General features: G+C 41.1%; 1 protein-coding gene and 1 long non-coding RNA gene across 4 annotated transcripts in view; one reads left to right on the top strand and one right to left on the bottom strand.

The window, feature by feature from the left end:
* The window catches only part of LOC127568094 (protein kinase C epsilon type), a 505,158-nt gene that overhangs the window by 456,469 nt on the left and 23,902 nt on the right, over positions 1–24,787 (top strand). For all 3 annotated transcript variants that reach the window (XM_052011402.1, XM_052011403.1, XM_052011401.1), the window contains 2 exons: positions 12,956–13,094; positions 18,986–19,174. In XM_052011402.1, the coding sequence (XP_051867362.1) occupies positions 12,956–13,094; positions 18,986–19,174 (328 nt within the window). The remainder of the gene's footprint in view (positions 1–12,955; positions 13,095–18,985; positions 19,175–24,787) is intronic.
* LOC127568095 (uncharacterized) overlaps positions 6,650–24,787 on the bottom strand; it is a 35,265-nt gene continuing 17,127 nt past the window's right edge. Inside the window, exons 2-3 of the long non-coding RNA XR_007955968.1 lie at positions 9,434–9,578; positions 6,650–6,693 (exon numbers count right to left, since the gene is read on the bottom strand). This is a non-coding gene — a long non-coding RNA (uncharacterized LOC127568095). The remainder of the gene's footprint in view (positions 6,694–9,433; positions 9,579–24,787) is intronic.

The raw sequence follows: 24,787 nt of genomic DNA, 5'->3' as shown, positions 1-24,787 counted from the left end.
ATGCTTCTGGAAGTCTGTTGAGTAGAAACTGATTCAAGAGAGGCCCAAAAGTGAACCTAAAACAGAAATGTTAAACTTGCCTTCTGTCATGCCCAGGATCCAACTGCTGGAAGACTTTGCCTGACAGGAGGGTAGTGGAGACTCACTAATCCTCACCCACTTAATCCCCTTTACCCACTTAATCCCCCTTACCCACTTAATCCCCCCACCAACAAATTTACTAATTGATACTCTGGATATTACCATATTGAAAAGCAAAACCAGAAGCTGGAAATCTGAAATAAAAGCAGAAAAAATGCTGTAAATACTTAGCAGGTCAGGCAGCATCTGTAAAGAGTTAATGTTTCAGGTTGATGACATTTCATCAAATTGCATATTTTCTCAACAGCACAGTGAATTCAATTTTTCATTTCTGGCTTTTGAGATGGAAAATACCTATTTTCTTTTTGCTTCTTAGAGGAATAACTTTTATGCATTTATGGTTCCATGGCCAGTGACTGGAGCCTCCCTCAAATAATTATTCTATGGGAACCAGTGGAATTGGTTAAGAGGAAAGGAGGGTCCAGTCTACACCAACTTGCCTTTGAGCACCTTGTAATAATATCATGGGAGCTTGTTTGTATGTACAGGTGTCAATAAGTTAGATGTTCATCACCCAGGGACAGCCTGTAGGGCTTTCTCTTTATAGTTTTAGATAACTCCATTAAATTTCCCCTCCACTTGCTTTGGTCCAAAGAAAACTTTAGCAGAGCCAATCTTACCTCATAACTAACATTCTCTAACCCTGACAATAACCTACTGAATCTCCTGTGCACCCACTCTGCTGCTATCATCTTCTTCCATATCCCAAACAGTACACAGTCCTCTAGTGGTGATCCCACTGGTATTTATTGTACAGCTCTAGCATGGTCTCTGTGCTATAATATTCTGTGGCTCAGTTGATAAAGGCAAATATTGCATGGGCTTCTTTAACCTGTCCTGCGATCTTCAGGAATTTTTGCATTTTCAGTAAAAAGGATCTCACTTTCTTCTACACATCCCAATATCTCAATGAACTTTAACATGTGGAATTATCCCTACGGAAAGAGAATGAGGAAATTAGACTTTTGTATTTGGTTTTTGATGTTATTTTGGCTTAAATTGGATTGGAATAAGCTCTAATAAAGAGCATTAGCAGCCTATTCTACCAAGCCCAGGCTTCACCAGGGTCAGTGTAGAAGTGGGACATTGGACTCCAGATTCAATTTGCTTCTCCTTTAGCCAAGCAGTAGGATCAACAGTAGTCTTCAAACTGTAGATTTGGTAGAAGTAGCTTCCTGTTTCCCCTTGAGAAATTTAGCTGAATAATTGCGTAACATATTTTCATTAGAAGACTGTGAACTATAGTTCATTTAAAATATTCTGGATCGGAACAGAAATTCTGTTTATTTTATAATTCTTCAGGAAACCCAACCTTTTAGATAAATAAGTTTAATGGTATTTTGACTTTGCCCTATTACCGTTAATTGTATTATATGTAAGGTTCATCATACAAATTTGTAATAGAAAAATCTAAATCATAGACTTACATATTGTGCACATGGATGTTTCCCAAGCCTATACAATAAGCAGTAACTGTGCATACAGAATAATCACTGAACCTTCCCTTGGAGAGTCAGCAACATTTTCTGTATGATTTGCAAACAATGGGTTTGCTCCGGAGCAGAACAATAGGAAAGCAAAGGGCAGGAGTTCATGATCCTTTGAAGCTGATAACCAGACATTAATGGCCTTTTGCCTATTACTGAGGCTGACAGTCATTACACTTCTATGACTGATCCATTCCTTACTTGGAAAAATAGCATGGATTGCCTGAAATATTCAATTTGGAGAGGGTTAACTGATCTCTAGTTAACAGGCCGACTATAATTGATTTTCGCTTCACACGTGGGGAAACAATCAGTGACCATTCTCAGTCCTGTTCACTGTCCAGTGATCACTGCAAGAAATTACATGTTTGGATGTGAGAGAATCACAGAATGAAAGCAGCCACTGTGCTGTCAATGATCAAATGGTCATAAGACCTTCAAGAACATTAATGGGGAATTAGTCAGTTGGGCTACATGCCTGAGTGTGTCTTTCTGAAACAGCTACTGTCTTATCCTATTCCTCTGGTCAGTCTTCCACCTGGTCGGTATACAGCCTAATATTATTTTTGTTTTTATGTTAATATTAGTTTTGAAAGTTGCTATTGAATCTGCTTCCACCACACTTTCAGGCAATGTATTCCAGATCCAGAACTCACTGTAAATAAAATATTCTCCTCTCCGCCCCTATTTTTTTTTGCAAATTACTTTAATTGTGTCTTTTTGTTACTGACTCTCCTGTCAGTGAAAACAGTTTCACCTTGACTCTCTCAAAAATCCTTGTAAAGTTTAAAACCATTTTATCTGTCCTTAACCTGCTCTGTGATGTAAACATTCCCAGCTTCTCTGGTCTGTTCAGTTAAAGTGAAACTGTGACACCATTCTACCAAATGTTTTCTGCAAGACATCTTTGCTCAAGTATGATGCCCTGAATTGAATACAGTAATGATGCTAAGAGCATTTCATTGATTCATTATCAATTATTGTAAAGCCAGAATCCCATGTTTGTCTTCAAAGGTTTTTACATGTAAACCACCAGGTCTCACAGATCCTGCTGTACTTTTAAAATTCTGTTATTTTGTACATGAACCCAACCTCCCTTATTTGGTTCTATGCTCCATCTTCCTCTCCTATCAGATATCAACATCTTCAGCCCTTTGACTTCACAGCCTCTGTTGCTATTTCCATGCTTCCCTCCTTCATTTGCCTGTCACCCCTTCTCACCTGGATCCACTTATCACTTGCTAGCTCTTGCTCTACCCCTTCCCCTCACCTCTTTGTATTGGTTCTCTCTCCTCTACATTTCAGTCCGGATGAAGGGTCTCAACCCAAAGCATTGACTGTCCATTTCCCTCCACAAATGCTGCCTGACCCGCTGGGTTCCTTCAGCAGTTTGTTGTTCCAGATTCCAGCATCTGCAGTCTCTTGTGACTCCATACTACCTTTTGCTGTTTTTCCTTCCAAAATATATCACCTTCATACCCATTTGCATTAAGTTTCATTTGCCAAGTGCCTGCCTGTTTCAACTGTTGTTCTGAGATATACTACTATTCTCCCCTCAGTTTACTACATTTCCAAGCTTTAAGAAGTTTTGATTTATCTGTTGGCTAAAAGTAGAGTGAATATATTAATGATTGTTAAAGGACTTTTCCCAATATCTTTATTTCTGCATGTTCTGAAAGCTACTTTTTGCAGTCTAAGAGCCACAAGTTTTTTTTTAATGTTGCCATATTGCATTACACTTGCTAATGCCTTAACTTCACATAATGGATAAAAACTGAGCACTTGATCATAGATGTTCCGCAGAACCATGGAAGTCAACAGCATAAAAGGAAGTCCAAGTGGGTGATCATAAGTATTGCAGCTTTTTGCTAGTACAGTCCAAAGCTAATCCTCTGCCCTCTCCCCAGAAACCTCCAACTTCCTTTGATTTGAATGTTCATTACCTTCCTTCAAAGAATGTAATAATATGTGACTCAATCCTTACCTATGGCAAAACACCCCTACTTTAGGAAGAAGATTTTTGGGAAGTTGTACAAGATACAGGTTAAGTTTTTTTACTGAGAATTAAAGGTTTTAATTAAAGGAGTTATGAAGGAATAGAAATGGTTATTTCATTCAACAAACCCCCAGTCATAAAATGCTTGGTTCATTCACTCCAAGTAATATGACATTTTTCCTCAGGTCCTTTGATATAAGAATAACAATAAAACATGAAGACATTTGGATGAAAAAAATAATTCAGACACTGTTGTGTTTTGTCTGTCAAACTAGTGTTGCTTACAGCCACAACCCATTGTACTCTTTGATTCTCCCAGCCCCAGGCCAGATTTCCTTCTATCAACATTTGGCACAAGCTTTAAGATTTTATCATGTGATTGAAATATGGTCAGTTCCCTTTTTGAAAGATTCTACAGATGCAGCTTTCACTGAACTAGATGGAAGTATTTTTTTCACTAGGTAACAATCTAGTAATGATTTAGCTCCCAGCTTCTTAATTACGTAGAATGAATAGACTAACAGGTCCATGATGTTGTTATTGCTCCACATGAGCCTCCTCCCATCTCTCTTCACCTAACCTTATCAGCATAGCTTTCTTTTCCTTGCTTGATAATTTGAGATTTCTCACAATGATTCCTTAATATTTAAAATAGTTCATTCTTGTTCTACATTAAGTTCTATTTTATGAAAAGAATTTAGCTCTTAATTTCTCTAATCATGTTGTTGAAAAAGTTCCCACTTCTCGTATGAGGAGTGGATAAATGTGCATAATGCATTACTGAGCTGCAGAGACGAGATGCATTCTAGTTTCAATCTCGGTGCTCTGTGCTGTGAGCCGATCTTAGTGATTGGCAGTAGCACTACAAACAGTAATAGTCTTCTCGGGAAAATCAGCAAGTTTTCCACTCCCAAGCACCATTAGGTGATCTCTATTTGAATCGTGAATGTATGGAGTGTTGAGCAAAGAAGAGAATTAGGCCTGAAATAATACTCAGCAGGTCAGATAGCAGAATTACTGTTTATCAGAAAGTGCTTGATATGTCTGCCTTGACTCAATCTCTAATCTCAAATCTTCTCCCCATCTTGCTTTCCTCCAGCCTGTGCAATCCTCTGCCCATCATTCATCTCATCTCCGCCACCAACCACCACCGCCCCCCCTAACATGGCCTCCAACACACAATCAGACTCCACTGCATATATGTGCATGTTAGGCTATTTTATCACTTTGTGTATGGTAGGATATTGGAGCCTGGGAATCTTGTTGAAAACTGGGACAAGCCCCCTGCACAGCCTCTCTTCAATATGTGTTAGACTTACAGATTCAGTGCAACAGAAAACAAGTCCATGCCGGCTCATGTTTGTACATTCCCATTCTTCCCATTCTGCAGCTCTTTCTCCAAGTCTTAGATGAACACGTTGCTTATTGGATTTAAGAATTTTTAACCTACATACTTCAGACTGCACCAACACCGAGAGTCAATTGCCAAGTTAACTCATTATTTAAGAAAACCAAGTATCATTTTAGCTGGAAAGGTATATCAGCTGGGTGGTCAATAATGGGCAGTGAATTGAATAACTGCAAAATTTAAAATGATTTCCATTACAACAAAGTGACAGTTCATTTTCAGAATCCCTTCTGGGGGAGACGGAATCATATGCAAGATTTGGCACTAAGTCACAAAGTGATTTTAGGACAAAGGAGGGAATCACACCCTTCCGCTTTAAAAAGTTCATTTATACATTGCTGGAGGTAGGCACATCTCATGTACTTCAAAGCACCATTAATGACTCATCAGCTAGTTTTACTTACTTGAGAGTTGGAGAGGTTGTCCTGTCACTAATAATTGTGATTCTACTCATGTGATCTCAGCTGAACTTGAAAACCACTTCTATTAGCTGGCATGCTAGTTAACAGAAGAAATATTCTTTAAGTTCTGTACTGGTAGCTTTGGCTGGTTTAAACACAGTGGTCTTTTACTGTCCCGAATTCTCAACTTTACCTGCCCTTCATGGTCTCTGACATCAGGTTAGAAGAGTACTGCTACTGAAAAAAAGAATGCATTGCAGTATCAAGCAAACAGAAACTGCTTATGTAGACTTCTCAATGGATTGGGTTAGATATTTATAAGTATGGTGATGGATTTCATGCATGTTTAAAAGCCAGTTGAAGAACTACTGCTTTGATACTAACTGAAATGACATTGATAGATTCAACAGTTTTTTAGTTTAATGTTCCAACTATTGTATGTTCAAACTAAATTAGCCGATATTTACGTAGTGGGACAGATTTTGCTGCCATTTTACTTGCACACTTTAAATAGGAAAAGGGAAAGTAAGATTAGATTAAGAATGAGATTGTACATATTTTAAAGTTAATTTTAATTAGCAGACTGTTTTTGCTGGTTATTAAGAGACATCACATTTTAAAAAGAATTACTTTCACTGGGATGAATAGATCCATATTTCAGGAGCGAGTCTTTTGACCGCTGCTTATGGAGGATCAAAGCATCTCAGGCACATGTTTGACAGCATATATGTGATCAGTGGAAGTTACTGTACGATTTGCATTTTAATAATGGTGAGCGCTCTTAGCTTTACCAATATTTCTACAGACAGATCAGGACTATTACTGTTTGAGAGTGGGAAAATATATCTTTTAAAGAAGCCATAATTCAGCTTTCAATTTCTAAAATCAGAATTAGATTTATTATCACTGATTCAAATGATGTGAAATGTGTTGTTTTGTGGCAGCGCTATAGTGCAAAAACATAAGATTACTATAAATTACATAAATAATGCAAACAGAGAAGGAATAACGAGGTGGTGTTCATGGACCCATCAGAAATCTGATGGCAGAGGGGAAGAAGTTGTTTCTGAATCATTGGAGTATGGGTCTTCAAACTCCTGTACCTCCTCCCCGATAGTAGTAATGACAAGAGGTCATGTCCCAGATGGTGAGGCTCCTTAGTGATGGATGCTGCCTTCTTGAGGCACCACCTTTTGAGGATGTCCTCGATGATGAGGTGGGTTGTGCCCGTGATGGAGCTGATTTATTCTGTTTTCCTGGCTGCAAAGAAAGTTATGGCGCATGTATTAATGGCAGGATGATGAAACTTTCTTCATTTGAAATCTGGATAAATATTATTGGAAACGTCCACGCATTCCATTTAGGATTCCATGGATACACCTTGATAAGACATTTCTGAAGGGATGGATCAATTTGCCTCAGTCAAAATTAAATCGAGACACAAGTTGGTCTCTCTGACGAGCAAAGTAGTACAAGAGTTGTATATTTGTTTTCTCCAATCTCTCTCCAATGTTTTTTCTTCTAACGTGAAATGCTGTATTTTTGTTGGGTATAGTTCAGAATAACTCTCAATATCCAAGATAAATTTGATATGCGAGCCTAGTAATTAGTGGAAATTTTCACTTCCTCTGCAGGGCAAACAATGAAAGGCAGTGCTCCAAATTCAGTCAGGGGTAAGCTTGGGACTATATTGCTTATCTAGCCAATCCCATCCTAAAAGAAACCTACTGCTGGATAATTGGAGTACACACCTGCTTCAAGCAATGGGCCTTATTAGTGTACAAAATGAGGTCCTATAATGGTCATGGGGCTGATTATAATTATTGGAGACAATTTAAGTAAAACCAGTCCATTACTGTGCCTCCAGTAGAAAAAGTATGATCTCAGGGATTACATCAGTAACACTCTTTCCAGGTGTCTGTACCCCCTCATGAAGCGTCATGGATGTGTATGAGTGGTGCTGCTAGTAGAGCCACTACCTTACAGCACCAGAGACTTGGGCTCAATCCTGAAATTCATTGCTGTATGTGTGTACTTTGCACGTTGTCCCTGTGATTATGCAAGTTTCCTTTGGGTGCTTAGTTTTCCTCCCACTTCCCAATAATGTGCCAGTTGGTAGGTTAATTTGGCCACTGTAAATTGCCTCAGTTTACAGTGAAGGTGGGTGGTAGAATCTGGGGAAGTTAATGAAATTGTGGGGAGGATAAAAAGAGATTAGTGTGGGATTAGTGTGAAAATGGGTGGTTGATGGTCGGTGTGGACTCTGTAGACTGAAGGGCCTGTTTCCATGCTGTTTCGATGACTTCATGACTAAAAATTGTTGAATCTGTGTTTACTTCTATGGAAGCAAGTTCTCCACTGAAATCTAACTGACATCAACAACAATAATAGAAACCTTTTTGGGGTCTCATAAATGCTAACCATCCTCTGTAATTCTGTGTTCTTAAGTAATTGATCTTTAATGCAAGTAGTGTATACTTCTTCCATCATTCTGCTTGTCAGGGATTTTGAAGAAGCCATCTCCCTACACGCATTGGTGAGCACCGTGAAATGTAACTGTGGGGGACAGCAGGTACAGTTTGTGCTGGTAGTTAATTTGAGAACTGCTGGAGTGAAAGCTAAATGTTACTCAGTCACCTTGGGACATTTCAGCTTGTGAAGGTGGAGTGTGAAGTGTGCCCTTCTCCCTTTCTGGAGGAGATGGAAACCATTCCCATTTAACTGTTAAGCTATTTGTCATAAAGAAAATGGATAACTTCACCATTTTCTCCTTTCATAGCTAACAGGGGAACAAACAAAATTTCTAAATGATAGTGTATAAGGTTGTCAAGGGTTACAATGGGACATTGATAGGATGCAAAGCTGGGCTGAGAAGTGGCAGATGGAGTTCAATCTGGAAAAATGTGCAGTGATTCACTTTGGAAGGTCGAATTTGAAGGCAGAATACAGGGTTAATGGCAGGATTCTTAGCAGTGTAGAGAAACAGAGGGATCTTGGGGTCCATATCCATAGATCCCTCAAAGTGGCCGCGCAAGTTGATAGGGTTATTAAGAAGGCTTATGGCGTGTTGGCCTTCACTAGTCGGGAGATTGAGTTCAAGAGCAGTGAGGTAGTGTTGCAGCTCTATAAAACCCTGGTTAGACCACACTTGGAATATTGTGTTCTGTTCTGATCGCCTCACTATAGGAAGGATGTGGAAGCTTTAGAAAGGGTGCAGAGGAGATTTACCAGGATGCTACCTGGATTGGAGAGCATGTCTAATAAGGATAGGTTGAGTGAGCTAGGGCTTTTCTCTTTGGAGAGGAGGAGGATGAGAGGTGTCTTGATAGAGGTGTACAAGTGGACGGCCAGAGACTCTTTCCCAGGGCAGAAATGGCTAACACAAGGGGGCATAATTTTAAGGTGATTGGAGGAAAGTTCAGGACGGATATCAGAGGTAGGTTTTTTTGCACAGAGTGGTAGGTGCGTGGAATGCACTGCTGGGGTGCTGGTAGAGGCAGATACATTAGAGACATCTGAGAGACTCTTAGATAGGCACATGGATGATAGAAAAATGGAGGGGCATGTGGGAGGGAATGGTTAGATTGATCTTAGAGTAGGTTAAAAGGTTGGCACAACATCGTGGGCCGAAGGGCCTGTACGGTGCCATAATTTTCTATGTTCTATGATACCATATGTTATGCAATCAAATTGACTCAACTTTGAAAAGTTCCTTATAAGGTCTTACGTAGAGACCAGTCAAAGCACCTGAGCACTTGATGTATTTTCTCCATAAAATGTGGTCAGACATTTCACAGTGGATGGAAAGTGCGAGTATATGAAGGCTGCACCTTTATTTTGCCATTGGGTATCAATTATAATATCATCTCAATCTGTATGGCCAAAGATGAAAGCAGTCACTTCCAAATTTAAAATGAGGCTCATTTCTTTCTTTCAGAGTGGATGGATATATAGTTATAGCACAAAATTAATCAAGTTTATGAAGTTATTAGATTCCTACCAGTCATGACTCGGGGTCTGGACTTCAGAAACATCAGTGAGTGAAGTAGCAGATCCTTGTTAAATATAATTAGGTATCCCTGCTGTACAGTGTCATCAGCACATTACCCAATGTCACCAATAGTATACAGGCACGTAACATATCACTACAGAAAATAGATAAGGCAAGTATGTTTCATTTTTTGCAGAATTGCTCATTTTAGATTAGTGTTGTTATTTTACTTTACAAATAATTTTTAAAAAACATACATTTATATAATATCTTTCAGAGCGTCCCATTGAAGTCATTGGTACACTTTCAATATATAGTCACTGTTGTAAAAAGGGAAATGCAGCAGTCAATTTGTGCACAGTAAACATTCACAAACAGAAATGTCGTAATAGAAAAAGGTTAAAGGCCCCTGGATCTAATGGGCTGCACCCTAGGGTCTCGATGGAAGTAACTATAGAGATAGTGGATGTATTGGTTGTTTTCTACCACAATTCCCTGGATTCTGGAGAGGTCACAGAAGATTGGAAAACTGCAGGAAAAAAAGGGGGAAGGTAGAAAGCAGGAAACTATAGGCTAGTTTGATTAATATCTGAGAAAATACTAGAATCTATTGACAAAGAGTATGGCAGGATATAGATCAGTAGATATGGGCACATGGAATTTAATCCAGACAAGTGTGAGAGACTGCACTTTGGGAAGTCAAATGTAAGGGGCAAGTATACAGTACATGGCAGGATCCTTAGGAGGATTGATGTACAGAGGGATCTTGGGATGCAAGTCCATATCTCCCTGAAAGTGGCAACACAAATAGATACACAAAAAGTGCTGGAGGAACTCAGCAGGTCAGGCAGCATTTATGGAGGGAAACAAAGGCCCTTCAAAGAGACCCTGTTGAAGAGTCTCGGCCCAAAACGTCAACTTTTTGTCTCCCTCCAACACTCTTTGTGTATTGCTCCAGATTCCAGCATCTGCAGAACTTCTTGTGTCAACACAAATAAATAGAATGGGAAAGAAGATGTATGGCATGCACGCCATCATCGGTCAGGGTAATGAGGAGAAAGGTTGGGAAGTCATGTTGCAGCTGTATAAAACTTTAGTTATACCACATTAGGTATATTGTGTGCAATACTGGTCGCCCCATTACAGGAAGGATGTGGTGGTTTTGGAGAGGGTGCAGAAGAGATTCACCAGCATGTTGCATGAATTAGAGAGGATTAGCTGAAAGAATAGGTTGAATAAACTTGGATTGTTTTCTCTGAAGCATCGGATCCTGAGGGATAACTTGATAAAAGTTTGTAAATTTATGAGAGGCATAGATAGGGTAGTTAGAGTCCTTTCCCTGGATGGAAGTTTCAAATACTGGAGGGCATAGCTTTAAGGTGAGAGGGGGAATGTTTAAAGGAGATGTGAGAGGCATGTTTTCTTTTACACACAGAGAGTGGTAGATGCCTGGAACATGCTACCGGGGCGGTGGTGGAAGCAGATACGATAGTAATGTTTAAGAGGCATTTAGACAAACACATGAACCTGCAAGGAATGGAGGGATATTGATCATGTGCAGGCAGATGGGATTAGTTTAATTTGGCATCGTGTTTGACACGCGCATCATTAGCCAAAGGGCTTGTTCCTGTGCTGTACTGTTGTACGTTCTATTATTAAGGAAATAATAGTGAGACTTTAGAAAATCATGAGATGCTCAAGCAGAGCCTACATGATTTAAGGAAGGAAAACCTTGTTTTACAAATTTGTTGTAGTTCAACTCAAACAAGTTGCATAAAGCGGAACCAGTTGAGATAATGTGTGCATTTCCGGAAGGCATTCAGTGAGATGCCATTTAAAAAGTTACTGAACGTGATAAGAACACACAAGAGTGGGGGTTCAGTGTATGGATAGGGGGTTAACTGAATGCTAGATTGAGGAGATTTGAGATAATTCTCATTTTTGGATTGGTAATTAGTAATGAGTGAGGTGTCACAGAGATCAGAACAGGGTTCTCAGTTATTTACAGTCTATATTAATAGCTTGGATGAAGGAACAGAGTGAACAATAGCCAAGTTTCCTGATGATGTAAAGACAGGTAAGTTGGCACCGAGAATACAAAGTGCTTGCAAAGAGATGTTGGTAGTTTAAGTAAGTGGGCAAGAAGTGGGCAGATGGGAAGTTGTGAGTCATCCATTTTTGAGGAAAGAATGTAAAGCAAATTATTACAGGCGACACCTGCATTAGCCGTTCAGGAAACGGAAATTCACCCTTACAGAATTCACAAATCACTACCCAAAAATTTGAGATATGGAATAAAATTTGCTCTCTCAGATTATGTGTGGAAAGAAGTAAATAAATAAAAACACAAAATTTATTTCTACAATGCACGTTTCTTAAAGCACATGCAGATGATGTGGCTTCACATGACAGAAAATTGTGATGTGGACCATTTTCTAGGAATGGAACCACTGCCCTCCTCCCCCCACTGCCCTCTGCAACATGGGGATTTGCTGTATTTAGATACAGATTACAAAATGTTGTAATGTGATACATAGGCTTTAAAATAATGGGTGGGAAGTTCAAGGGAGATATCAGAGGAAGGTTTTTTTTACATAGGGAGTGGTTGGCATGGAATGCGCTGCCTGGGGCAGTGGTGGAGGCAGGTACATTGGTCAAATTCAAGAGATTACTAGATAGGCATATTGAGGAATTTGAAATAAAGTGATATGTGGGAGGAAGGGGTTAGATAGTCTTAGGCGATGTTTAAAGATTGGCACAACATTGTGGGCCGCAAGGCCTATATTGTGCTGCATTGTTCTATAAATGTGATCGTATTGAGAGGTATGGTGCTGAGAGGACACTTCCCCAAGTGGGGTTATCTAAGAACAAAGGGCCACAGTTTAAGAATAAGGAGTCATTCGTGTTAGACAGAGATGAGGAGAAATTTCTTTCCTTGGAATGATTCTTTGGAATTCTCTACCCAGAGAACTATAGAGACAAAGTCATTGAAAATATTCAAGTTGGAGGTAAGTAGACATTTGAACTACAAGTGTCATGGAGTATGGGAAGAGAGTAGGAAAGTGGTGTTCAGGTCAAGACTGGATCAGCCATAATCTTCTTGAATGGCAGAGCAGGCCCTAAAGGCCAATTGGCCTACTGCTTTTCTTGCATCTTATGTTCTTATATGGCAGAATTATCCATCTTTTTGTGATAAATATTGGTCAAGATTACTTCAGTTGTTGTTCTTCGAAATTGTGCCATGGGATCTTTTAGATTCTTCTCAGAGGGCATAATCGGGCTGTTTAACTTCTCATCCAAAACATCGGCACTCTGGATATTCCCTTAGTACTGCATTGCAGTGTCAATCTAAATGTGTTTGTTCAAGTCCCCGAAATAGGACTTGAGCATACAGCCTTATAAATCAGAGGCAAGACTAAAAAGTGTAAGCCACTTTCTCATCAGTAGGCTAAAAATCTAATGAGACCTGTTCAAGTGAAATGGTATGTGTATTGCAACTAATAATTAAGATGCTTGTTGATTACCTTGCAGAGATCTGAAACTGGACAATATCTTACTGGATGCTGAGGGGCACTGCAAGTTGGCTGATTTTGGAATGTGCAAAGAAGGTATTCTGAATGGCATCACGACTACAACCTTCTGTGGCACACCTGATTATATCGCCCCGGAAGTATGTTTGATATCCCGCTATGTTCTGTAAATACTAATATACTGTATTAAATTTGCTCCAACATTGAGTGAATGATGGTTTACAACTGTTTTTACACAGATATTCAAAAGTTACAATTTCAATCTTGCTGTAGAATATTGAATGTCCACAGGGAGAATTATTTAAAATTTCAAAGGATTAACATTCACAATATTAATGTTGTGGATGACATGAAAATTGGTGGAGTTGTGGATAGTGAGGAAGGTTGTCAAAGGATATAGCAGGATATAGACCAGTTGGAAAGGTGGGCAAAGAAATGGCGGATGATGTTTAATCTGGACAAGTATGAGGTGTTGCACTTTGCAAAGTCAAATGCAAGAGGAAAATAAACAGTAAATGGCAGGACCCTTAGGAGCATTGATGCACAGAAGAATCTTGCAATGCAAGTCCAAAGCTCCCTGAAAGTGGCAACATTGAGTAGAAAGGGTGGCAAAGGTGGCATAAGGCATACATGCCTTCATCAGTCAGGCCAGTGAGTATAAAAGTCAGGAAGTCATGTTATAGCTGTATTAAAGAGTTTGCAAGGTGACATTGATGTCTTAATTTGCAGCATTTGCCAGCCTCAAATTTCAGTGCTCAGTATTAAGGCAAAAACATCAATGGTGTTTCTTTCACTGTTTGTAGACTTTTGATTCAAATTGCTTCTGAGCTGCATGGTGTGTTTACCCATCTCTCATTCATAAGGCTATTTTAAATAGGAACAGGAGCAGACCATTCAACTCCACGATGACATCAATTTCCCTCAAGTCTAAGCCTGCACCATGCAGTGGTTTGAACATAGAACAGCACAGTACAGGAACAGGCCCTTTGGCCCACAATGTTGTGCCGAACCAATTACATTAGTAATAAAATGCCCAACTAAACTAATCCCTTCTGCCTACACAATGTCCATATCCTACCATTTCCCTCACATTCATGTGCCTATCTAAGAGCTTCTTGAATGTCCCTATCATATTTGCCTCCACCACCACCCCAGGCAGTGCATTCCAGGCAGCCAGCACTCTCTGTGTAAAAAAAAAACTGGCCCCACACATCTCCTTTGAACTTATCCACTATCACCTTAATTGCATGCCCTCTGGTATTAGACATTTTAACCCTGGGAAAAAGATACTGGCTGTCTATCTATGCCTCTCATAATCTTATAAATCTCTAGCAGATGTCCCCTCAACCTCTGCCACTCCAAATCTTATAAATCTCTAGCAGATGTCCCCTCAACCTCTGCCACTCCAAAGAGAACAACCCAAGTTTGTCCTACTTCTCCTTATAGCACGTGCCCTCTGAACCAGGCAGTATCTTAGTAAACCTCTTCTGCACGCTCTCCAAAGTCGCGACATCCTTCCTATAATGGGGTAACCAGAACTGAATGCAATACTCCAGATGTGGCCTAACTAAAGTTTTATAAAGCTGCACCATAACTTCCTGAGTCTTGAACTCAATGCCTCTACTAATGAAGGCAAGCATACCATATGCCTTCTTTACCTCCCTATCAACCTGTGTAGCCACTTTCAGGGAGCTGTGAACTTGGACCCCAAGATCCCTCTGCTCATCAACACTGTTAAGGATCTTGCCATTAACAATGTACTGTCTCTTTACATTTGATCTCCCAAGGTGCAACACTTCACATTTGGCTGGGTTAAACTCCATCTGCCTTTTCTCTGCCTATATCTACAACCAATCTGTATCCTTTGGCAGTCTCCTACGCTATCCACAACACCACCAATCTTTGTATCATCTGCAAACTTACTAACCCACCCATGTACGTTTTCATCCAGGTCATTTATATAGATCTGAAACAGCAGGGGTCCTAGTATGGATCCCTGCGGAACACCACCAGTCACAGACCTCCAACTAGAATAAGTCCCATCGACCACTATCCTCTGTCTTCTACAGGCAAGCCAGTTATGAATCCAAATAGCCAATTCACCATGGATCCCATGCATCTTAATCTTCTGAGTGAGCCTTACTGAAATCCATGTAGACAGCATCCATAGCTCTACCTTCATCAATTACCCTCATCACCTCGTCAAAAAACTCAATCAAGTTAGTAAGGCACGACTTGCCCTGCACAAAGCCATGCTGACTGTCCCTAATTAGGTTATGGTTTTCCAAATGCTTATAAATCCTATCCCTAAGAATCCTCTCCAGTAACTTCCCTACCACTGACATGAGACTCACCGGTCTGTGGTTACCAGGATTATCCCTATTTCCCTTCTCGAATAATGGAACAACATTAGCTACTGGCTGGTCCTCTGGGACCTTGCCTGTGGCTAGAGAGGACATGAAGATATTGGTCAAGGCTCCAGCAATCTCATCTCTTGCCTCTCTCAATAACTTGGGGAATATCCCATCAGGCACTGTGGACTTATCCAAATTAATGCTCTTTAAGAGACGCAACATTACCTCAAAATAGCCTAGCATATTAGCATTCTCCACACTGGTCTCCCTGTCCTCCATGTCCTCCTCCTTGGTAAATACTGATGCAAAGTACTCATTAAGGGCCTCACCCACATCCTCCACTTCCAAGCACACATTCCATCCTTTATCCTTGAGTGGCCCTATCCTCTCCCAAGTTATCCTCTTACTCTTGACATATGTATAGAATCACTTGGGATTCTCTTTATTTCTACTTGCCAAGGACTATTCATGACCCCTCCTGGCTTTCCTAATTCCCTTCTTGAGTTCTTTTCTGGCTTCTTTATAATCCTCAAGTGCTCTGTTTGATCCCAACTTCCTAAGCTTTACATACTTTTCCTTTTTCTTCTTGACTACATTCACCACCTCTCTCAACATCCAAGGTTCTCTTACCTTGCCATCCTTATCCTTCCTTTTTACTGGAACATACCTGTCCTGTACTCTGTGCAGTTGGTCTTTAAACACCCTCCACATGTCAGATGTGGACTTGCCCAAAAACAGCTGTTCCAAATTAATTCTTCCTAGTTCCTGCCTTATGCTCTTGTAATTTGCCCTGCTCCAATTTAATACTCTTTGGGGTCATTCCAATTATGGGGGTTAGTCCAGCTGGACTATTGCATGGAGACACCCAGTCACAAGGGAAAGTGCCCCCCCCCCCCCCCCCCCGTGCAATCTCCTTCACTTCCATGACAGCCTTTTCTGCAGCAGTTTAGTGACCACCTTGAGGAGAGTTCTTTAAGCTCTGTCTTTCCTCCTAGCCATCAGTGAGGCAATGACACAGCATTTTTGAACTCTTGTATAGCTCCCAGTGGCCACCCTATCTACAATAGCACTGCTTTTAACAGATTTTTGCTCAGTTCTGTGATTTTTTGCAGGGCATTAGATTGGATACTAGCACTAGTGCATCGGCGGAAGATAAAATCCAATTTCTGAGCCTGTGGCTTAGCACAGAGCTCCCTCCGAGGTAGCATAAAAACTGCAAGGAGGCTCATTTGCAAAACAGTGCATCTCAGTTTAACAGTTCTCAGCAACAAAGTGATCATGAAGAAGTTGTTGTGCTATCTCTGTCCACTAGTTTTTTATTCCTATAGATTTACTAATAAGATTTGCTATTTGTATTGGAATCTTTTTCTTGCCTTCCTTTGCAATCCTTTTACATAAAAGAGCAGCTTTATAATTAAACAAACACTACAGCGTTAAAAAAAATGCCTTGTTTATTGTTGGGGCAGTGAGTTAATCTGATGATGAGTCTGCGATTTATTGGTGAGATTGTAGACTCTTTCCTCTTACATTAAAGAGGTATAGTCCATATTGTAATCAACTACATATATTCAAGTAAAGCCATTATCTGGAAACTAGATAAGGGACCAGCCAAGCTTATAATCAACAATTAATAATAGCCAGTTGATAAGTTATTAAATTGAATTAAGGCAGATGTGGCAGAACAGGTGACAAGTGAGAGCTGATGGAAACCACTGAGATTCATGGTGATCTCATCTGCAGTTAGTCTTGGAAATGCAAGGAAATTCAGCTCAGAGATGATCTGTAATCTGAAATTCAGACACTGAGATCCATCAAGAAGGGGAAAGATTACCTGGAGAATCTGTTCCTAGAGGCAGTCACACCACTTAGAATTAGTTTTTGAAAATGGACATGATCACATTGAATGGCAGAGCAGGCACCAGAGACCAGATGGCCTACCCCGGCTTCTGCCTCTTATGTTTAGTGAAACAGAAACCTAAGCAACTTCTCCCAATAATTCAAGCAAAAAAATCTGCAGAACTGGAAATAAAATAGAAGATGCAGGAAATACTCAGTAGGTCAGGCAGCATCTGTGGAGAAAGTAAGAGTCAATCATTGAGATCACTGACCCTTCATTAGAACTGATGATGGGTCATTAACCTGAAATATTGATTATGCTTCTCTCTCCACAGATGCTTCCTGATCTCCCAAGAATTGATTATAAATTTGTCCAGCAGTTTGCATTGTCACCATATGCAGTCTTTGGATAAATCTTTATTGTTTATTTCTTTAATTCCCCAACTCCATTCACGAATTGGGAGTCAGTGGTCAATTCTGTACATTAAACTTCACACTACAAAGTGTATGTTGATTAGTCTCCTGATTTTTTGCTCCTTAACATACTTTAGAAAAGCTGAGGTCAGAATCTCACACATGACACATCATCAGCATCAAATGTTCATCCCGTTACTCAGTGGTACTGAACATTACTGAAGCAAAATCAAACTATAATTGAAAAATGATCTGCCAACATTTCAAATGCTGTTGTTGTTAAGCTGACTATTGGGTATTTTGTAATGGCTTAACATGGGGTTATTTACAGGTACAGATCTGTCACTGAAGTGAACTGAAGACTACTAATGAATCAACTAAAGGATATTTTTTAACCATTGGTAGCCTTGCTTCAGTGCTAGCACTGCATCCTCTGAAACAGAGGGTGGTGGCTTCAAGTCCTGGTCCTGAAACTTGAACATGTATTCCAGACTGACACTTTAGTGCAGTACTGAAGGATTCTTGAGGGTTCTGTCTGATGGGTGAAATTTTTAACTGACATCTAATCTGCTGTTTCAGATGGGTGTGGAAAACTTCATGATATTATTCAAAGAGCAAGGAGTTCTTCATCCTGCTGTTCTGGACATTATTTATCTGATCATTTCATTGCTGTTTATTGCTCTGGCTTTATCTAAATTGGCTTCTAGATTGTGCCAGAGATGGCCACTTCAAGGGCTTCCCAAGGTTTGAAAACAATACTTAAGCATGAGTGATATCCATCAGTTAAAAGAGAGAATGGGTGGGAGAACCTAAATGCACATAGTGTATATCTACTTATGCATTAATTTCATACCATTTTAATATAAATGTTTTTTGAAGTAAAGGAAAAAAGGCATTTGTAATATATACATAAGATTTCCTAATGGAGGTAACGTTCAAATGTAGCAGAGATGGAAAATGGTTAGGAGCAGGTTGGCCACCCAATGTACATCATCCCCCTACCTACCCACCTAACCCCCTTCTGCAACCCTGCACCCACCTCTGCACCCCTAATTACCCAACCACTGAGTTCAACAAATAAGATGTGGTGGTTAATGGCAACTGATCCACTGCTACCTGTTTGGTACCTCTGCCTAATGGACTTAACCATCATGATTTGGAAATGTCCAGTAAGTTTGTGTGTTCAAAGGTATATTCCTTGTTAAAGATGGGTTGAAATATTTTTGAAGCTGTAAATCATATTAACATTCCATTCATGTCCATCTGAGAAAATTCATCAGAAATATTGAAGGATTTAAATATAAATGTTATGAATGGAGCAAATAGTTGAAAGATAAACATTCTCAAAGTAATTCTCCAAAATAAGTAATGAATTGTTTCAGGGGGAGCAGTACATTCAGTTAACATCTATTTCCCTTTCTGAATAGATCCTACAGGAATTGGAATATGGCCCATCAGTGGATTGGTGGGCTTTGGGGGTCCTGATGTATGAGATGATGGCTGGACAGCCACCTTTCGAGGCTGACAATGAAGACGATCTTTTCGAATCCATCTTGCATGATGATGTGCTATACCCAGTCTGGCTCAGTAAGGAAGCAGTCAGCATTCTAAAAGCGGTGGGTTCCCTACACCCTCTTACTGCCCTTCACCTTTCCCCCATAGACTTTGCTTTGAGTTAGTTGTGATTAAAACTGGATTTATTAACTTTGAGTATTTACCAGTGGGAGTTGAAACACAGTTCATAATGCCACAGATAGGACAGGAGGGCTTGGGATAAATTACACAACTTGTGGGAAAGGACAGAATGTTTTGTGATGTGTATATGTTTGTACTGGCTTATTTATATCATTGAGGTTTTTTCTTGTCTGCCTTTACACAGCAGAGAAGTCTGTTCTTTCGAAACCAATCAACTGTCACAAATACTATCCATCTTCCTACCAGCTGGTGCTCCAAACATTCACATTTTGTTCAGCTGCTTAAGGCATTGTGTATACTTGACGTTATGGGGCTTATTCACCTGTGAACACTAACCTTAAACCTCAATTTAATAATTTACTTCAGCCACAGTATACTGGTCTTCATTATAGTTTTCACTCTTCATCCCATGTAAAACCTGAGGAACAATAGGTACCCGAGGGAGAGCAACACCCACAGGAAGAGAGAGATTGATCTTGAGATAAAACAAGAGAAGGAAAAAGAAGCTAAAATGACAACTGGTTAGTGGATTTTGGAGCAATTTTTAAGGAAAAATGCAGTTATAGAATGGATACCTTATGATTATTTTGAAATAAACAGGAACATATAACTGTGATATAATTCAAACTGAAGTATTCAAACTTACTATCCCAAACCCATTCCATTATGATGTTAATTCAATCCTTCACCGGGCAACTGAAACACCCACTTCAATCAAGTAGGAACCTTGTCAATCTTTCCAAATCAGGGTCTCCATTGCAATTTAGAATGCCTACTGAGCAGAGTTTGGGCTTCAGATGCTTCTTGGTAAAGTTCGACAGTTAAGAAGAAGGTAGTCTAAAAATGTAGGTGTGAAGTTGTTTTCTCTTGGACAGAAGGAATAGGTCTCAGCTCGGCCAACTTCTGGGTCACAGATACTAAGCCCTTCCATTGCCAGTAGGCAGCATCAGGACCACCATACAAGGTATGTGTCTCACCAATGGTATTTTGTATGAGGCTGAATTTGAACTCAGAAAGTAAGATCTATCTCAAAATTAATAATGGCTGTGGAATAAAGAATTCATCATAACGTCTTTAGAGACATTTTAAAACATAGATTCGAAAACAAATGAAACAGGAATCCATTGCTGGTCTCTTACCATAAAGTTATTGCTGCTCAATGGGGCATGTCAATTAATTAGTCCAGTGGGTAATTTGAAGTAATTCTTGAGAAGAGATGGTAAATGTGTAGAAGTAAAATATGCCATAAAAGGATGTATGATTGAACTAGCATCTCAATGAAAAAAAGAAAATTTCATTCATGTTTGTATAAAAATAATCTGTAGTACTGATATTAAGGTTAATCTGCAAACATCCATTCATTTTATCTTAATATGCATTCAAGCATATTTAGAGCTTTACACCTTGATCAATATCTTTCTCTCACTTTTCTATGCTTTTACCCATTTCCTTCATTTTCTTTTCATTATTTACTTCTCCTTCCTCTTCTTATTCTTTTCTTATTCTCCTGTTGTCGTTATGAAGAAGCCATAAGCCTCGCCCTGCTCTTCTTGGGCACCGGTATGACTGATGCCCTTTTGAAGCAGGTGGGAACCTCTGACTGAGGCAGTGAGAGGTTGAAGATGTCCTTGAACACTCAGCCAGTTGGTCGGCACAGATTTTCAGTACCCTGCCAAGTACGTCGTCGGGGCCTGAAGCCTTGCGAGTGTTCACCCTCTTGAAGGATGTTCTGACGTCGGCCTCCGAGACAGAGATCACAGGGTCACCAGATGCTGTGGGGATTCGCACATTTGTAGTGTTATGCTCCCCTTCAAAGTGTGCATAAAAGGTATTGAGCTCATTGGGGAGTGAAACATCACTGCCATTTATGCTGTTAGGTTTCGCCTTATAGGAAGTAATTGCATGCAAACCCTGCCACAGCTGTTGTGCTTCTGATTGGGTCTCTAACTTCACACAGAATTGCCTTTTCGCTCTCACGATGGCTTTCTGTAGGTTGTACCTGGACTTCTTGTAGAGTTCTGGATCACCAATCTTGAACATCACAGGTGTAGCCCTCAGCAGACTGTGAATCTCCTGATTCATCCAGGGCTTCTGGTTTGGGAAAACTTGGTATGTTCTCGACGGCACACATGCATCCACGCAGATCTTGATGAAGTCGGTGACAGCCATGGCATATTCATTCAGATCAGAAGATGAATCTCTGACATGGTCCAGTCCACCGATTCAAGGCAGTCCTGTAAACGCTCCTCAGCCTCCCTTGACCATTCCTTCATTGTCGTCACCACTGGTGCTGCTGTCTTCAGTCTCTGCCTGAATGGCGATGATCTTTGCATTTGACGATGATCTTTGCATTTGACGATGATCTTTGCATCCTCACTCTCCACAGGAGTAGTGCCAGATGATTGGAGGGTGGCAAATGTTATTCCTTTGTTCAAGAAAGGGAGTAGGGACAACCCTAGGAATTATAGGCCAGTGAATCTTACTTCAGTAGTGAGCAAATTACTGGAGAAGATTCTTAGAGACAGGATTTATGGGCATTTGGAGAAGCATAGGCTGATTAGGGACAGCCAGCATGACTTTGTGAGGGGCAGGTCGTGCCTCATGAGCCTGATTGAATTCTTTGAGGTTGTGACAAAGCACATTAGTGAACATCAAGCAGTGGATGTGGTGTACGTGGATTTCAGTAAGGTATTTGATAAGGTTCCTCGTGGAAGGCTCTTTCAGAAAGTCAGGAGACATGGGATCCAGGGAAACTTGGCTGTGTGGATTCAGAATTGGCTCATCCATAGAAGACAGAGGGTGATTGTAGATGGAGAGTATTCTGACTGGAGATCAGTGATAGTGGTGTTCTGCAGGGGTCTGTTCTGGGACCCCTGCTCTTTGTGATTTTTATAAATGACTTGGATGAAGATGTGGAAGGGTGGGTTAGTAAGCTTGCTGATGACATGAAGGTTGGTGGTGTTGTAGATAGTGCAGAAGTTTGCTGTAGGTTACAACAGGACATTGATAGGGCTGAGAAGTGGTAGATGGAGTTCAACCCAGAAAAGTGTGAAGTGATACACTTTGGAAGATCGAATTTTAAAGCAGAATACAAGGTTAATGGCAGGACTCTTAGCAGTGTGGAGGAACAGAGGGATCTTGGGGTCCATGTCCATAGATCCCTCAAACTTGCCACACAGGTCGATGGGGTTGTTAAGAAGGTGTATGGTGTGTTGGCCTTCACTAGTCGGGGTATTGAGTTCAAGAGCTGCCAGGTAATGTTGCAGCTCTATAAAACTCTGGTTAGATCACACTCGGAGTATTGTGTTCAGTTCTGGTCACCTCATTATAGGAAGGATGTGGAAGCTTTAGAGAGAGTGCAGAGGAGATTTACCAGGATGCAGCCTGGATTGGAGACCATGTCTTATGAAGATAGGTTGAGTGAGCTAGGGCTTTTCTCTTTGGAGAGGAGGAGGATGAGAGATGACTTGATAGAGGTGTACAAGATGATAAGAGGCATAGATCGAGTGCACAGTCAGAGACTTTTTCCCAGGGTAGAAATGGCTCACACGAGGGGGCATAATTTTAAGGTGATTGGAGGAAGATATAAGGGGGATGTCAGGGGTAAGTTTTTTTACACAGAGAGTGGTGGGTGCTTGGAACGCACTGCCGTCAGAGTTTGTGGAGGCAGATACATTAGGGACATTTAAGAGACTCTTGGATAGCCATATGAATGATAGAGATGTGGAGGGCTATGTGGGAGGGAAGGGTTAAATAGATCTTAGAGCAGGATAAAATGTCGGCACTACATTGTGGGCTGAAGGGCCTGTACTGTGCTGTAATGTTCTATGTCGGGAGTAGAAGTACAGCCAGGGGATTGGACTTGCCAAAGTGCCGGCGCGGGATGGCACAGTAAGCATCCTTGATGGTGGTGTAGCAGTGATTGAGTGTGTTGGCTTCACTGGTTCCCCAGGTGACATGTTGGTGGTAGTTTGTCAGAGACTTCTTCAAGCTGGCATAGTTGAAGTCCCTCGTGATGATTGGGAAGTCATCAGGGTGTGCTGTCTCATGACTGTTGATCACAGTGCTCAGCTCCTCCAGTGCCAGCTTGTCGTTTGCTGGGGGTGGAATATACACCGCTACCAGGATGACAGTGGAAAACTCCATTGGCAGATAAACTGGATGACACTTGGCCATCAGGTTTTCCAGGTCGGGGGAGCAGTACTGTGACAGAACTGCCACATCTGTGCACCATGATGAGTTAATCGTGAAGCCAACACTGCCAGGTCTGCCTTTACCTGATGCTGCCGTCCAGTCCAAGCGGCAAATGGTGAAGCCCCCAGGCTGAAGCACTGTGTCCAGAGTGCTGGGGGGGAGCCATGTCTCTGTAAAATAGAGTACACAGCATACCCTGAGACTGTCCCTGAAGAACAGGGTGAGCTGCCTCGATGACTATCGCCTGGTAGCACTCACATCTACTGTGATAAAGTGCTTTGAGAGGTTGGTCATGGCTGGAATTAACTCCTGCCTGAGCGAGGACCCGCTACAATTTACCCACTGCAATCTACAGCGGGCGCAATCTCACTGGCCCTCCACTCGGTTTTGGAACACCTACACAACAGCAAAACATATATCAGGCTGCTGTTTATCAATTACAGCTCAGCGTTCAACACCATCATCCCCTCGGTACTAATCAACAAGCTTCAAAATCTGGGCCTCTGTACCTCCCTTTGCAACTGAATCCTCGACTTCCTTATTGGGAGACCACAGTCAGTGCCTATCGGTAATAACACCTCCTCCTCTCTGACAATCAACACAGGTGCACCTCAAGGATGCGTGCTTAGCCCACTGCTGTACTCTCTCTACACTCATGACTGTGTGGCTAGGCACAGCTCAAACACCATCTATAAATTCGCGTTGACACCACTGTTGTTGCAGAATCTCAGATGATGATGACAAGGCATACAGGAGTGAGATAGATCGGCTGGTTGAGTGGCGTCGCAACAACAACCTCACACTCAACGTCAGCAAGACCAAGGAATTGATTGTGGACTTCAGGAAGGGGAAGTTGGGAGAACACACACCAGTCCTTACTGAGGGGTCAGCGGTGGAAAGGGTGAGCAGCTTCACGTTTCTGGGCATCAACATCTCAGAGGATCTATCTTGGGACCAACGCATTGATGTAATCATGAAGAAGGCACGCCAGCAGCTCTACTTCATTACGAGTTTGAGGAGATTTGGTATGTCACCAAAGGCTGCAAATTTCTACAGATGTATAGTGGAGAGCACTCTGACTGGTTGCATCACTGCCTGGTATTGAGGCTCCAATGCGCAGGATCAAAAGAGGCTGCAGAGTATTTTAGACTCAGCCAGCTCCATTCATGGACACAACCCTCCCTGCCATTGAGGACATTTTCAAGAGGTGGTGCCTCAAGAAGGTGGCATCCATCATTAAGGACCCTCACCATCTGGGACATGCCCTCTTCATATTACTACCATCGGGGAGGAGGTATAGGAGCTTGAAGACCCACACTCAATGTTTCAGGAACAGCTTC

The sequence above is a fragment of the Pristis pectinata genome, chromosome 3, assembly GCF_009764475.1.
Source record: "Pristis pectinata isolate sPriPec2 chromosome 3, sPriPec2.1.pri, whole genome shotgun sequence".
Lineage (NCBI taxonomy): Eukaryota > Metazoa > Chordata > Chondrichthyes > Rhinopristiformes > Pristidae > Pristis > Pristis pectinata.
The sequence above is the reverse complement of the archived record's forward strand: the minus strand, read 5'-3'. Positions and strand labels throughout refer to the sequence as shown.